This window comes from Actinia tenebrosa, unplaced genomic scaffold (genome assembly GCF_029948245.1).
Source record: "Actinia tenebrosa isolate PJP-AT-01 unplaced genomic scaffold, QUT_ActTen_1.0 PGA_scaffold7__59_contigs__length_16204524, whole genome shotgun sequence".
Taxonomy (NCBI): Eukaryota; Metazoa; Cnidaria; class Anthozoa; order Actiniaria; family Actiniidae; genus Actinia; species Actinia tenebrosa.
In genome coordinates, this window is record NW_028292584.1 from 172353 (window position 1) to 188848 (window position 16496).

General features: G+C 36.5%; 2 protein-coding genes across 2 annotated transcripts; one reads left to right on the forward strand and one right to left on the reverse strand.

The window, feature by feature from the left end:
* Positions 1–391: 391 nt before the first annotated feature.
* LOC148905276 (uncharacterized) lies at positions 392–2284 on the reverse strand. The gene is made up of 2 exons (XM_089040253.1): positions 1773–2284; positions 392–1301 (listed from the first exon to the last, which is right to left on the reverse strand). The coding sequence occupies exons 1-2, from the start codon at positions 2282–2284 to the stop codon at positions 392–394; spliced, it is 1422 nt and encodes a 473-aa protein (XP_088896379.1).
* A 1999-nt stretch (positions 2285–4283) lies between these two features.
* Positions 4284–16479, forward strand: LOC116296743 (eukaryotic translation initiation factor 4E-1A). Its single transcript, XM_089040136.1, has 8 exons — positions 4284–4417; positions 7313–7465; positions 8768–8784; positions 9596–9659; positions 10192–10305; positions 11187–11326; positions 11426–11480; positions 12055–16479. The coding sequence occupies exons 1-8, from the start codon at positions 4361–4363 to the stop codon at positions 12112–12114; spliced, it is 660 nt and encodes a 219-aa protein (XP_088896262.1). The 5' UTR covers positions 4284–4360; the 3' UTR covers positions 12115–16479.
* The last annotated feature ends 17 nt before the right edge of the window (positions 16480–16496 follow it).

Below are 16496 nucleotides of genomic sequence, written 5' to 3' on the forward strand. Positions count from 1 at the left end.
TCCCTAAATAAGTGACTTTTTACCATTTTTATTGCGAAGCACCAGCTTTTTATGCGCAAGAATCCTTAAATAAATAAATCATTTTTAAGTTTTGATAAAAATTAAAATTTGGCTTAATTTGTACCCTACTCTGAGTGCCAGATACCCGGGCAGGGGAAATGAGGAGGGAGATTCCCTCCCTCCATCCCCCCCCCCCGGCTTTCTGGTACCCTTGATATTTGTACCCCGACATTGTATTTAGAGTATCATGGGGAAATACATTGGCATGCACTCATGCGCAAATTTCTTTCGTGGCGTTTGCTCTCACTCCCCAAACTATTTTTGTTTAAAACCGTATCCCGCCTCGCGCTGTCACAATCTTAACTCTTATCTAGTTGTGCAAGATTTCTATTTATTTTGCTTTCCATTTTAATGGCCAATACTGACATCTACATTTATCTGTGAAGGCTTTACCCTCTGGTTTACCATCACAGACACATCGAGTGTCCGTCCCGCTCTTCTCGCACACAACAGGCAGTCCTTCCACAGGTCTACATATTGAGCTTTCCCTGCCATCCGGGACATCAATGATTCGAAGATATGACTGATGATTGGGTGGCTTACATTGTCGTATTGAGCATGCGCGAGCCCATATAGGCAACAGAGGTCCCGTCTTGCAGTCTATCTTACAATGAGCAACGTTTGGGCTGATAAGATCTCCTTTGCGACACGTTTCCGGTTTAGAAGGGTCACACTTTGTACCATCGTCCATCACGCAATCGGTAACATTATCAATGGCTCTTGCCATTTCTTTGACAGCGGTCTTAAATTTCGGATTATGCGCAAGATTTAGAATGCATTTTCTAAATTCTACGTTACAGAAGCACCGCCTGTAACTAAAGATGGCGCCTTTTGGCGGGAAAGTCTCACCTCCTGCGCAGGTCAGCATTCGATAGCAACAAATATCCAGCTCATTGGTTGGCTTAGAATTCAGCCCCCCATCAACTGTCACTCTAGTGACGTCACAATAATGAGTCGTTAGTTTTAATTGTTCTATAGTGTCTGACGTCATACAGGCAAAGCCATCGCCATCTTTTTCACTACCCAGAATCCATTTCAGGTTCTTATCAGCAATCTCCACACAGGTTTTTCCGACATCTTCACACAGACTTGGATTTGCTTTGCATTGGTTTATACCGAGGCTGCAGTTCTTTTGGTCAGTGGAGCAAACGCAGCTGACGTCAGAACCCCACATTTTGCATTTTGCATTGGAAGACAGGCAAAGTTCTTGGATCTTGCAGAGATCAACAAAATACTGACACCTTGTGATCAAATAGAATAACATGATTTATAAATAACAACATTGATAATCCCTATATAGGGAGAAAGCTATTAAGTTTGACGTCACTCGCATCAAAAAAACGACTTTCGCATCCAAAACGAAAGTTTTACAAAAACGTTTTTCTTTTACTTTTTCTTTAAATCTTTAAAATCATTTTTCGCTTTATATTTTAGTAGTTTTCTGAGCATTTGGACCCGGAAATACATCACGGAACGACACGACATATCGCGATATCTTCACGACATTACGACGAACTCTCGTGAATAATGCTAAAGGGAATGATACGTAGTTAGAGTAATACTCAAGAGAATGGCAGCTTGTTTGAATTATACTAAATTAAAACGAATAAGTTTGAGATGACAAAAATATTCGTCGAGGCTAATTTGGGCATAGAGAAAACAAGATAGCACATGCTTCAATATTATTTCCAAATGTTTCAGTGTTTTCTTACCGACATTCATTGTTCTTCCAAACTCCAACACCGCTTTTCATCGCAGGCGCAGAACACACACATCGAGTACCCAGCTCTCCACAGACGAACGTCCCAGGAATCTTATCTCCTTCTTTCATTCCCGATTCGTATCGATAATCCACCGGGGTGCATTGCGGTTGGCCATAACTAGGTCCTACAGACCTGTGGTTGATCGACGCAGGGGATTCTACCGCTGGAAAACAGCGAAAGGTCTTGCTTTCTTTGAAACCAAATGTCAAATCTTTATGAATGTGAGATGAAAATCTTGGCTCACACGTTGCTACTCTCGGGTCAACGAGGTCACCGGTTCTGCATGAATTTTCGTGAGGGTTGCAGTATTCACGATCGGGCAGCACAAACTGATTTCGTGCTGCTATGCACTGAATAAGACTGGGATTCTCGTCGCAGAATTTTGATGCATTTATATCAGTGAAAAACGCTAGATTTTCAAAAACTATAAATATAATTATTTTCAAGTCTATTTTTGTCATAACGCACCCATGCAGACGTCATGATTAAATCCCATATCGTAAACTGGCAGTTTGTCTCTTCTTTCTGCGCGCACTATGACATCACAATTATGATACAAATAATGAGTTTTTAATTAAGAAAGATGACGTCATTTTTCTGTCTTGCGTCGGCCGCACAGCATATTCACATGGACTTTGTATAATGTAAAAATTACACACTCGTTCGACACCGGAGTTAAAAACGTTTGCGCATGCTCTAAGTCCGTATGCAAATTAGTTGAAACGTCTTCATGCTATTGTAAAAAATATGTAAATTTGACTTTCAAACATGCCTGACAAATGGGCTTTACGAAATGCACAAACTTAGTGTCAATGCTGGAAACTTAAAGATAATTACTGGGTTGCCTGTGGCAGCCCAAGCTAAAAATGCGTTACGTGTCTCCGTATTTTCCTGTGTCAGAAAAATGCCAGAATTGCGCAATAGTACCCAAGGGTCTTCACGGCTCTACCCAAAAGTCCTTTTCGAACATATGATACACAAAATAATGAAAATACTAAATGGCTGGCAGTTTCATTTTTTTCAGGGATTTTCTTGTGCTAGATTTCACGTTGACGGATTTGGGTTAGACGGGAATAGTTTACTGGAAAATAGAAAAGTTTCACTAATCACTATTCTATTATTTTAAAAATCAAAAAAGGAAAACGGAAAAAAGGAGCAAAAGCGTGAGTAGGTATAATGTTTAGGTCACCCATCCAAATGCTAATCCTCCTCAGACGAGCTTGACTCAGTATCTTGAACGACAACGATTGATCCACTGGACCACGGTTGCAGCTGAATCAGCATAACAATAGCCGTGAAAACAATGCACCGAATAGACTAGACTTTTTAGCATTCTATTTTCAACCGATTCCGTGCGTGGCAGAGATGCAAGGGATTAGCCGATATGGTCTGGGGGCCGGCTGGTCTCTCCCCTGATGCTTCGGCTAGAACATTTTCTTGCGTAATTCGTACACCCAAGGGCAGAAGGATTTAATCGCCGTCAGGTCCGAAGTCCATACGCCGCCTCAGCTCTGCGGATGTCTCGGGGGTATGGCACAGTGGAATCGTTTTTTTTTTTTTGTTTTTTTTTATTTCTTTTTTTCGAAATTTCGAATCCCATCTTATCCACATGAAATTTTTCTTTCCTTTTATCCATTTTTTACTAATTTAAATCTTTAACAATAAGGAAATCTTTTGATTATCGGAAAAAAGATTTATTCCTAGTTGGTTGCTTATAAGCCTGTATAAGTTCGATCAGACAAATTAGCAATATCGATCCGTGAAAAGCAGAACTTTGATTTCCTACGCTTTTCTGCAAACTTCTTCAGCTGTCTGTACTAGGCCTCTGTACGTGATAAATGGCATACCCAGTGAACGCCTAATAGGCGTCTTGTCCTTCCTTTCATATTGTCTTTTTCAATACAGTTTCTTGATGTCACAAAAGTACTTGCGAAATTGTTTGCATACGGAGAAAGGGAACACTTATTTTCTCACTTAAAGTTTTAAAAGTGGATCATTCCCGGCATTTTCTGCCCTTCCGTGAAAGATTATCATGTTAATATTGTCACGACTTTTAAATCCATTTGGCTAGTTAATTGATATCCATCTAACCACAGGGAACCCAATTTTTTATTTTCATAAAACGAATATCCCTATTACCTGGACTTAAATAATACTTTCTAGATCTCGATACTGACTTTCCTAATAAAATCCTAATAATCTAAAACTATTTAATGTAAGAATATTTTCAATTTTATGCTTTCCATTAATGGAACTTACAAGCTTAATTTCCTCCTAACCACAGGGAGCCCATTTTCAATTATTACTCTTTTCATAATCGTAACGATAACTTCCCTAATAAATACTAATAAGCTACAATAATTTTTAAGCGTCAAAATAGCGTCGCTCCCCCACCGAGCCACCGCTCGCAAGAGCCTGGGCTGGTTGTTTCAAGAAACGTGCTCCTGCAGTGCGCATGTTCAAGAACCCACGTGACATACCGGTACAGAAGATCTTGACTCTCTCTAAAAGAGAAAGAAAGATTCAGCGAGTACACTATGGCTTCTGGAGACGAATCTACCGTTAAAGAAAACAAGGAACCCAAAAACGAACAGGTAAACAACAAATTCAATAATTAAGGTTCATCATAGTGCTAAATTAAGGGCGAATTCTTCAACGTTTGGCCGAGAAAATAGAGTTTTAAGTTGAGTTCCTCGCGATTAGTCTCGGCATATTTGCCCATTGAAGCAAGGCCTTGAATTGGTTGTACAAGTTTTTGCAAAAGTACAATCGTAGATTTGTGTTTTCTTCAAAAGGTCGTCATTTTTGGCTTTTATGATAACACCAGTTTTAGGTTTTAGGAGTATCTTTGAGTTGCTCTTCCAGATATCTTAGTTTTTAGTTGAATGAGATCAATTTGTGGTCTTCCCTTCTTCTGGAAGTACTTCCTCGCGATCTTCGTCAATCTTTTGCTCATTTATTCTAAACTAATTGAAGAAATAAGCTTACAGTATATTGATTTAATCCTTCTAAATTCATCTTGGAGTTAAACACAATCGCATAATATTTTAACTTCTAATTTAGTTGTTTCTCAAAATATTAGTCTTACAATCTGGTAAGATTATCAAGATATTTAGAAACTCTCTTTATTCGGTTTTATTGAAGTCTTTATTCAAAATATGATCTACCCGCCCCCATGCAATTAGTTATTAAAGTTAACGCTATGTTGTGCCATTTTGCAATGTTTAAAATCGTAAATAATTATTAGTCTATAGGTTACTTAGTATATATCACCTCGCTTTTCCTTTATCAATTCCCGGTTTTTACCATTTATGGTAAATATTGTTCATTTGTTCATCAGAAAAATATAGGTGTATATCATAATAAATAGCTTATTTAATATTAGTAAGCATTGTATATAAACCTTAATCTATGCAGCTACTGAGTTGACAACATGTGTGATACATTCATTTGATTAATTAGAACTGTCTATGCTTTGCTTGTCTGATGACTATAACAGTCATGCAGTATATCAGCCAACCTTTATGCATGGTATTTCCTACAGCAACTCTGACACTAAACTGAATTTCGTTCTCAACTAAAATATAACATGTCTTTCGACTGATTCATTGCACGAGGAGAAAGCTGTTACCTTTTAATATTTAGTTGAAAATTTTTTCTTTATCGTCTAGGATATTGCATTTCCGAGACCACTGAGCCTGATCTGATAATTATCTGGCATTTAAGTAATATTGCCACCCATCTCTGTGACCTATCTAATTTCTGTCTCTTACCTAGTATTAAAATCTTATATAAAACAGATAAGTTTTGACGATATTTTTATCTCTTGACTTAATATACAGTTATACAGTACTGTACATATGCTACATGTGATAATGACTAATATGGAAAGACAGGGCCACAGATTCATAGTCCCTTGGTTTTAAAATCTAGAGTAATTAATGCTTAGTTAAAGTGTTCGCGTCTGGCAATAGTGTTTGAAATGTAAACAGTCATACCCAAGGTAAGAGGTTGAAGGGAAAAGGTTGATTACCATATATCCCTAAGAATATACAGAATATAAGGTTACAAAGCTTAACGCTGTTGCGGTCACCCTGTCATATATATCACAGTATTTTTTTCAGTTATTATATTTCCAGTTTAATATATGGCGAAACTAATAAATGGATAAATAAATGAATTACCTTTATCTTCTATATTTAAAAAAATGCTTATTTTAATCTCGTTAATCATCATCACTAGTTAAAAAATAAGAAATCTTATTTGATTTGTCACCAATACGATTACATTAATGACATATTCATAAAGTTGAAGAGCAGCTAAAATATGTAAATGTTTTCTTCCATTTAAGTGGCCTCCACCTGTATGCTGCCTATTTAAATGCTGTCATTATAACGTCTTATATCATTCCATATCTTATTTCAATTTTTGTTTCTATTATTGGCTTGCCATTTATTGATCTAGGCCCAATTTCACGTTTTTTCCATCACTCGAAACCTAAAAAGAAAATATTAATTAATATTAAAGTAATAATATTTCTAAGGCATCACAATTCAAGGCCTCAATGCTCTTAAAATAATAATGCATTTATATAAAAATCCCTAAGAGTTGTTCAATTAGTCAGTTTCTTGCATTACGGAAAGGTGAGAATACATTTTCTCAGTTGCATTTTGCTTTATTTTTTTCAGTAATTTTCAATGTTATTGCTTTACTTTTAAAATGGAAAAATAAACAACTAGCTGTTCTCAGAGCGTGTACTCGGTTTTCCAAGGGCTTGTTTCTTGGTTCAGCTGTATGTTTGAAATCTCTGTTACTGTATTTTGTGCTCCATCTTATGAGGAACAAAAAAAAAACGAAATCTTATACCTTGGGTATTACTCAGGAAGCCAAGTAATTAATCAAACCAAGCTCTAATTTAAGTGCTAAAATTAAAGTGCCTATCACCCTTTTGACAATATTCACAGGATTGATTCTACATGGGGTAAGAATAAATGTGGAATAACCCGAAAATATTTCATAGTTTGAGTGCGGCTTCTTGAAGTTATAAAGGTTTTTCCATGCCATATCCTAATGTTGTGACGTATGAGGAGTAATCATTTAATATACAAAACATTACTGGCACACATAAATAAAATTTGGAATGCGTCATTGTTTTTCCCATTGCTCTTATCAAAATTATTGCAGGTTAGTTTTCACATAGAAGCTGGTGTTTCGAGTTACGAGGAACAACAAATAACTATAAATTCTTCCTCATACGTCACAACATCAGCATATGGCTTGGAATAACGTTTATAACTTCAAGAAGCCGCACTCAAACTATGAAATATTTTCGGGTCATTCCACATCTTACCCCATGTGGAATCAACACTGAGAGTATTGTCAGAAGGGTGATAGGCACTTTAAGTGGATGTGAATAAACAATGCCAGGCTTGTTTTGTCCAGTTTATATCTAATAATACATGTATTATAGTGTGTTTTTTTGGTGATAGGTGAAGGAGGAAGTGAAGAAAGAAAATGCAGTTGCTCCAGTTCAGAAATATATCAAGCATCCACTCCAGAATAAATGGAGTTTGTGGTTTTTCAAAAATGATAAACAAAAATCATGGACTGAGAACTTGAGGACTGTCACGTCATTTGATACTGTATCCTACCAAACATTAGAAAACAAACAAAAACAGATACCTTCCAACCCTTTTAAAAGTAGTATTTTTATAGCATGGATGCTATTACCAATATGCAAAGGCTCAATTGTGCAACCCTATGATTATAAAAGTATAATTCTGCCAATGATTGTTAAATATTGCTTTGTAAATAATATTATACTGTAGTTGCTCAGCTTGTTGGGTTTGCACTACACCCTGAGTGACTACTACTGTGCTACACGCCGTACCATGAACACTTCCACAAGTTTTTGATTTCTTTTTTAAATAATTTTGGCAACTTTGAATCATGCTTTTTACAAGCGTTTGCATTGTTACGCAGCCACCCAAGACAAAAATCGTGACGTGCACTTTGCAATAGACTGCTGTCAATCAAACACGTTGATTCCATTTACACGCGTGTGTGATTCAAAAGGCGCCAAAACTTGTCGATTGTTTACAAGTATTATGAGCCACACTCACTGGGCCCTATCCGGGCCGGTCCAAACACATGTAAATGTCGTCAACTTGTTTGATTGACGGCAGTCTATTGCAAAGTGCATGTCGCGATTTTTGTCTGGGGTGGCCGCGTAGCAATGCAAACACCGGTAATGCTAACCTTTTAGATATTGGCACTTCTCTTTGATGTCTAGATAGGTCAAGTATGTAGATTTCAATTCACCTTTTCGGCGCTATCCGTCACGTGTCAAGAAGTTCGGACATTTTTCTCAGATTCCCATCCAAATTCACTGACTTTAAGAAGAAAATTCAGATCGATTTCTTTAGTTAGCTATCTAAACAGTGACAAGAAAGGCTTCAATCAAGTTAGAAAGATGATATTTTGCTCATATTTAGAAAGTTAGCTAAACAAACCAAGTAAAAAATTCGTTTAAAAGTGGGTACACTTGAACGGAAATTCAAGAGCAATGTCCGAACTTCTTGGTGACAGTAACACAATGCAAGACCATTTATACTACTTCATGGCTAGCGCCGAAAAGGTCAATTCATACAACATCCTTACATTGGTCATTGGACAATATCCAGCATACAGCCAGAATTATTATCATTTTGACCAGTAACAATGAGCCAAAAACTAGGTGTAACCAAGCTAAAACTAATTTGACTGATCTTCATGACGAGTCAGTCTAACCAGCCGTTATTTTGTAACTAATGCTCTTCATAATGATAAAGAATCAAAGGATCAATCAATGTGAATGTACCATAATTAGTTTGATAATGTTTTAGTGTTAGTGATTCAGATATCGGTATAAGAATCCTTGACCAAACTATCTATATTGATAACAGGTGGAAGATTTCTGGGCGTAAGTAAAATCTTTATTCAGTATTTCTGATGGACTGTTATAATATAGAGGATATTACATGGGCGCACGGAGATACGAATTTTATCTTCGAGTGTTGAAAAGATCTCTCACGATTGAGCGGAGTGAAGATTTTCAACAGGAGAAGATAAAATTTGTATCTCCAAGCGGCCATGTAATCTGTTTATTATATAATTATCAATGAAGTATGTTTTGGCTTTTTCAGTCAATTCTTTCCGTGTATTTTTGAATAGCCATCGCAATGGTGTTATCTTCACGTGAAAATAACATGTTATTTTCACGTGTGAAGATATCAATTTTTCGAAATAGAGAAAAATAGATATTTCATTGGTAATTATATAATAAAACATAATATTTTGTTAGAGCAGGCTGATTATTCTGGCAGCTTTCTCTGATGTGGGTCTGCTTTCACTCAAACTCACTACCACTTCATTTACTATTTTATGCACACAACGCTTGACTCACATGTTGATTTTTTTGGAGGGACGAAAACCAGAGAACCCAGAGAAAAACTCTTGTGGCACAGGAGAGAACAGCACATCAAACAAACTCAATTCACATGTGACGACTGCAGGGCCACAAACCAGTGACCCGACCCATTGGACTCACAGTGGTGAAAGACGATGCATTAGTAGCATATGCCACCCATGTTGTACTATTATAAAAAAATTCAAAATCATTGTCCAATATAATGACCCTATATTTCACCATAATGGCCTTAAAAATCTAAAATAAAAAGAACCAAACCAAAAATTTATGATAGTATTAATGAGTGAATTTATTGTTTTCCTAGGGTTTATAATCATATACAATTAGCAAGCAAGTTAAATTCAGGCTGTGATTACTCACTCTTCAAGGTAAGCAACCCTTATACACAATAGCCAATGAACTACTTTGACAATACGGCAGCCATCTTGAATTGCAAGGCATTATGGGGCATCCAGCAAATAAAGCTTTGTTACAGTATTGATGTCGATTGATATCAACAGCTCACCACAAGAGAATACCATACAATAAATGATCAATTAAGATGGAACATTGATCACCTTTACCAGTAAAAGAAAGACAAACACATGAAACACAATAATACAGTACATGTATATTCTTTGTTTTGTTTTGCCCCCTTGCAAAATGGCTGTTGTATAGACCTCTTCAACTTGGGGTAATGTTTATCCATTTCAGACCACATGTCATTCCCTTGAGGATAAGATTCTTTGTTTGAATTATATCCATATTCATATGTCTTCTCATGTGCAACCGAGCGCAAACCTTAAACAAAGAAATGATACTCTAGGGAATGACATGTGGTCTGAAATGGGAAAACATTAAGTCAGAGCCGAAGAGGTCTATTGTGGAAGTAATCTGTTATTGGTTTATTCTGATTTGTAGGATGGTATTGAGCCAATGTGGGAAGATGCCAGGAATAAGAATGGTGGTAGATGGCTTCTTAATACAACTAAACACCAGAGACAGTCAGACCTGGACAGATTATGGCTAGAAACTGTTAGTATTAAATTGTTTAGAGGGCTTTCATTTATTAGCACATGGGGAGGGTCGGCAAAATCATGTGGAAAGCTTTACAAACATAACCCAACCCCCCTTTCATGGTAGAGGCAACAATTGCAAACCCCCCTGTCACCATGCAATAACTCTCAGACCACGTCAATATCTGATAACCCCCCCCCCCCCCACCACTTTCTCAAAATAATGTAACCCCCCTACAATTTTGCCAACCGCCCGCCCCCCCCAATGAGCTAATGAATAAAAGCCCCCTTAAGAGCAACATCTCTCTTTTTCCTTCGTTCAATTTAAGAATTTCATATGTTTTCATTATTATGATGACAGTAGCCCATGATAGGTTTCTTCAGTTTTTAATATTCTGGGAACTCAAACATTTCAACGGCTTGTTGTGAAATTGTTTTTTTTTACTGGCACCAGTCAAAAACATAAAATGTACCGACTGATTGTTTTTGATTGACTGCAGCCAAAAACCAATTTCAGTGTCCAGCTTGCAACTGCCAAGTTCGCAGGATACCGAAAACTGCACTAAGGTCTCAGTCTTATCTGTCTCCGAGAACAATTCCTCTAGGAAATAAATGCAAGGGGTCTATGGCTACTATTTTCATAAACATGGGAACTCGCTAGTTGCGAGCTGCCTACTGAAATTTGGTTTCTTGCTGTCATCAATCAAATCTAATCAGTCACTACCTTTCATATTTTTGATTGACGGCAGTGAAAAACCAAATTTCGAAATTGAAAACTGCAGTAAGGTCTCAGATTGTTGGAAATTAATTTGATTGAAAAAAAACCAGATGTCTGCAATGCAAACACACCAGTTCTATTTAACCTTTCTGTTGATATTCAATTATTGTTTTTTATTTTAGCTTCTTCTTCTGATTGGTGAAGCGTTTGGTGATTTATCAGATGGTGTTAATGGTGCTGTAATACAGATCCGTAATAAGGGTGATAAACTAGCCATATGGACCGACAATGCCAAGGACCAAGAGGGTGCTACACGGATAGGGTAAGGCATTTACCACAGGCAGTTCTTTCAATTTTATTTTAAAGAAAATAAATGACCTTTGTCATAAGAGGCTAATTATACAAATGTTTGAATGCACAGACAAATCTTCAAAGAAAGAATAGGACTTCCACCAAGAGTGCATATAGGATATCAGGTATGATATATGCCAGATGGTTTAGTGATTGACCATTAGAAAATAACTGTTATAAATCTTGCATTCTGATTGGTTGGGAGGGTGTGCTTTATGAGAGCACACAGCACGCACGTGCCCTTTGCATTTTATAAAAGAAAAAAACTTGCTTGCTGTGCTATGAGGAATTATAAAGCACTTGGGGATCGGCAGAACACTCGAGAAGTGTCGAGAAGCACTCTGCTACGCGTGCTTCATGCTTCTCCTAATACTTCTCTCGGGCTGCCAACCCCCACGTGCTTTATAACTGCACACAGCATGCACACGTGTTTTCTATTTCTTCTTTAGCAAAACGAAAAAGGAGTTAGATTGTGGGGTTAACTGTATTGGTTCAATGTCAAATTTCAAGAAATAGTTTGTCTATCAACTTTGTCAGAGTTTGTGACAGTCAGGGTTGAACTTTAAGCCAAGTGAAACAAGTGCTTGAGAAAGCAATGAATTGTAAATATTTAGGTTATTAATGTCTTATAGTAAATGACGTAAAAATACATTGAAATTTTTAGGATTTTTTTCTTATTATTTGCTTATCATCTTGCAGGCACACAATGACACTATGAGTAAGACAGGCTCTACAACCAAATCCTTATTCTCATTATAATGCATCAAATAATAGAGTGGTCCATATTTTATGAAGACTAGGAGTTATTCTATTTAATGCTTGACACAGACTAGATCTTGATACCCAGTAAGAGAGTTTACATTCTAAAAGATCTGCACAAAATGTATAATAGATATTACATGTTTGACATATCAGATGAAAGTCATTCCATTCCCAGAATTTAATATCAGTAGCATTATTATCACAATATTAATTTATCAGGCCGATAAACCCACCTAATGTGTCCTTGAAGTCTTATACAAGACTTGGTAGCTCAATGGTTAGAGAATGGCACAGTATTCATCAATTCAAATCCCGTTCAAGACTTGGATTTTTTTCTGAGCATTATTACTGCTAGGATCAGCTCAAACTCACTTAAACATCATCTAATTCTGTGACCATCATCATCATCATTATCATCATCATCATCACCACCATCATCATCAGAAGCAGAAGCAGAGGCAGAAAGTGATGAATCATAATGATAGGGTTGACCAAACAATTTTAAGCTTTACTTATTCATGTATTGCATATTAGTCAAATCCAACAAGTGGTCTATCATCAATGCTGCATTCTTATTGAATGAGCTACTACCAGGCTTTAGTTATAGCCTACGGGTAGCGAAAAGTGCCGGCTTTGAAAACCGAAACATTAAATTTAACTTTATTTTAAAACTTGTTTGAATCTATATATTTGACTGACTAGTTGGATTTGACTAAAACAATTAGTTCTTACACCCACATGGCCTATGAGTCAATAGTCCAATCGTGACTCATGGTCCATTTAGGTATGAGGACCAATTGCTAAATATTATTTTGCTAAAGATTAGCTTGAACGTTTTTCATCATTATTCCATTAAAAGCATGACCAATATGGCATGGCTTTGTTGGACTTCTCAATTATAACCTTGCAAAGCATTATGGGAAATAATTGTGTCTTCTTTTTGAATGAAACCTCTCTTGCTGGGTGCAGCATAAGGTCAAAGTGTGTCAGACACAAATCATTTCTGATAAAAAATATTAAGAAAAGTCGAAGAAACTAAAGTAGAAGCCAAATATTGGTCGAGAGCTTTGGTTGCTGGCCTGAACGTCACAAGTAATAATTGAACAGGACTTTAGCTATGAAGTAATCTAAAGAAATGTCAAGGAGATACCAAAGATTCTTGTCCAATGGGATGCACTAAAACTGAAGATTTCAAGGCATAGACAAGACATGGTTATTGATCAGATGACATGCCCAAGAACGAAAGGAAATTCAAGTTATAATGGTATCTGTTGGATATGGCACCAAATTTTGTGCAAACTGTAGCTTGGAATCGTAAGTTTGAAATTAAAAGTAATTTGAAACGACATTTGGAAGTCCAAACACGCATAGATATTCAAAGTAAGAAAACTATTTTGAAAATTCTTGGTTCTCAGATATTAGCAATTATGCTCAAGTTAGACTAATCAAATTGATGTATTTTTGCTATTAGCATTCAAAAAACTTGGTAGCTTCCAAAAGAAAACAGAAAAAAGTTATGTCCAAATTTATTTTTGTACATAGCCAAAACTGGCTTTAATCCTGGCCATTATACTCCTTAAGGGAGTGACATCTGAGCCCAATTCATATCGTGGCAATACCTCAAATGCCATTTCCCATTAGAGCATTTTGACCAGGGTTTACCTAACTAGTCTTATTTTGGTTGCTTCTGTATTGATTCATGTAGTTGTTCACTATAGTTAACATAATTCATATAACATGTGTTATTTTGTAGCACTTTATTTAGTGCATTTAATTAGATTAATAACATGTAATCTAGGGTAGGTGGGTAGGTGGGTGGGTTGTATGAGGGGGTAGTTAGGGGGGAGGGTATCTACAGATTTAATGACATTAGTGTCTTGGCTATTGTTATAGAATGTCCATAAATATGTAGCTGTCACTCAATTTATTTTAATTTTGTCGTGTCAGGACAAGGCATTATGGAATTACTTCAAATGCTAAGTTTGTTAAGACATTCTAATTTTACTGTTTTGTTCATAACACCATACCTCTATACCTTTGGTATAATATTAATATGGATATTCACTCAAACAAAGAGACTTATTCTCCTGGAAAAGATGTGTTCTGAAGTGGGAATACATTGCACTTGAGGAAAAGAGGCCTTTTGCATCTTCAAGTGCTTTCATTTAGATGCTAATATGCCAATCATTTTAACTGCAAGTCTTGTCACTGCTATTGTGAACACCGAAAACAAATTTAGTTAGCAAGTTGTATGAAGTGTCACTGTACACACCTATGGGCAGGGTGAATGTAAATTTAGGTAAATAGCGTATTTTTAACACCCAATTATCTTTACTCTCAGGCCTTTCAAACTTACAGCCGATGGTTGGGCTAAGTTAGTTCCATAATGCCTTAATGTTACTGATAGTAGCCATACTGAGGTTGGGGAAAACTGGGTCGTGTTGGCACTGCTGTGCATTGTGGGACTGTTTTATGGGACGAAATAGACACCATCTTGGAAATGTATCCCCTAAAACACCCTTAACACAGTTTCCATTCCCCCCTCAACCTTGGAATGGCTAAGCAAGAATCTGGATTTGATTACCTAGAGTGATTTTCATATGATCGTGAAAGAATAGGCAAACTAATAGTTAGTAGTAGACTCTAAACCAATGATTTTCTTTTGTTCTTTATCAACTATTACAAACTAAATGGTCTATTTTCTTTCACGGTCATGTGAAAATCATTCTATTCTGATTCCTGTATCAACTTTGATGATATTTGCCCCATGTAATACTAATGTCGATTCATAGATAATTAGATTTAAATACTTTTATCAGCTCATTCAAACCCATCAATAAGCTATCCCACAATCTGCAGATAGGGAAACATTACCCTGCTTGCAGAGGTCTTTTTCTGCCCTCAATTTTGGCTTTACATCCTGCTGCTCAGCCATACAAAGGGGAAGAATAACCTCTGCTCACAGGGTAGGGAAACATGGGCATGCCAGCAGCAAACCCCTCCTCTGATCAGACCCATGCAAAACCTATCTTATTAGAAGGCTGTCAGTGATACTCGTTATTTCAAATGAGGTAAATGATCTAAATCTAAATAATTTCATAAAGTCATCGGTACTTTTTATTTTTACCATGGCTAATCAAGGGTTTCATTAAGGATAGGGGATAGGAGAATGCCTCAACTACCATTAACAGTTTAGTTACTTGTAAAATGTTTAGTTAGGTTCAGGTCAAACCTTGAACTTCACATGAGCCGAAACCAATTGAAACAATGGTTCGGCTCATGTAAAGTTTTCCGTCTAGTTCATGACCTTTTCCGAATCCTATCATTTCAAAACTTAATGAGGTAATATTCCATTTCTTGTATTACTCTCTCTGTTGCCATAGAAATAAATTGAATTAAGCTCGCTTTATTTGTGCTTTAGATTTTCAATGTCAATCTTTTGCTCGACGATTGCATGCGACAATATGTTGCGTGAATTGATTTGAGGATTCTAGATAAGTTACCATTTTGTTCTGCCATAAGTAATACCACTTTATTTCTCCGTTGCTATATTGCTATGGTTTTCAATTATTCCCAAGAGAATGAAATAAAAGAGACGGCGGCCATGTTGAATGATATACAAAAAAAGGCTAATGAACAATCTTTTGTTGAATAGCGCAGCGTAACCGTGACGTCATAAAAACGAAGACAAAGGCGAAATTCGGACAAACAAACTTACAAGTTTACTTTCAGCAGATAATTTTCACAGCCGATCGCGGTTGATCTTAGTTTACATGGGTTATTATTGTAACTTTAAGTAAAAATAATAAAATCGGTTCGTATAATCCTCGTAGCGGTTAAACAGAATGCAATGTTTGTCCGAATCTTTAAGCTATTTTTAGAATCAGTGCGCTGCGCTATTCATCCAACATGGCGGATGTGAAAACCATGCCAAAAATATAAATAACAAATATTTGACTGTTGATCATAATAGTTGGTTTGTTACCATTCATAAAGAATATAAATATGTTGGAAGACACAGTAAAAAATGAACATCATCTAACATGGCCACACCTTGTTTATTTAGAAAGGGCAACGGAGTGACAAAGTGATATTGAGTTTGGAAGCTTTTGAGTTTAAAATTATTTTGCTTCTCATTGCGTTACTCCGGCAAAATGTCACGCAATGTTTTTGATATGTCATCTTGGTTGGGTAACGCAAGAAGAGCACATCACAGCCTATAGAATAATGATGCTTGATAGCTTTATGTTAGATTCAAAGGTAATGAATGATTTAGAAATTTGTACGACATTTCGCTTATTGCTATGTATACAAACGCAAAAGGTGTTGTTCATAAGATTCATTAAAAATGCTTCGTAGTCACGTATGTTTTTTTTCGG

Coding starts and splice junctions, on each gene's coding strand:
- LOC148905276 (XM_089040253.1), bottom strand. CDS start 2,284: ATGACAAAAATAGACTTGAAAATAATTATATTTATAGTTTTTGAAAAT. Junction 1,302..1,772: donor TGGAAGAACAATGAATGTCG/GTAAGAAAACAC, acceptor TTTGATCACAAG/GTGTCAGTATTTTGTTGATC.
- LOC116296743 (XM_089040136.1), top strand. CDS start 4,361: ATGGCTTCTGGAGACGAATCTACCGTTAAAGAAAACAAGGAACCCAAA. Junction 4,418..7,312: donor AGGAACCCAAAAACGAACAG/GTAAACAACAAA, acceptor TTTTGGTGATAG/GTGAAGGAGGAAGTGAAGAA. Junction 10,306..11,186: donor ACAGATTATGGCTAGAAACT/GTTAGTATTAAA, acceptor TTTTTATTTTAG/CTTCTTCTTCTGATTGGTGA.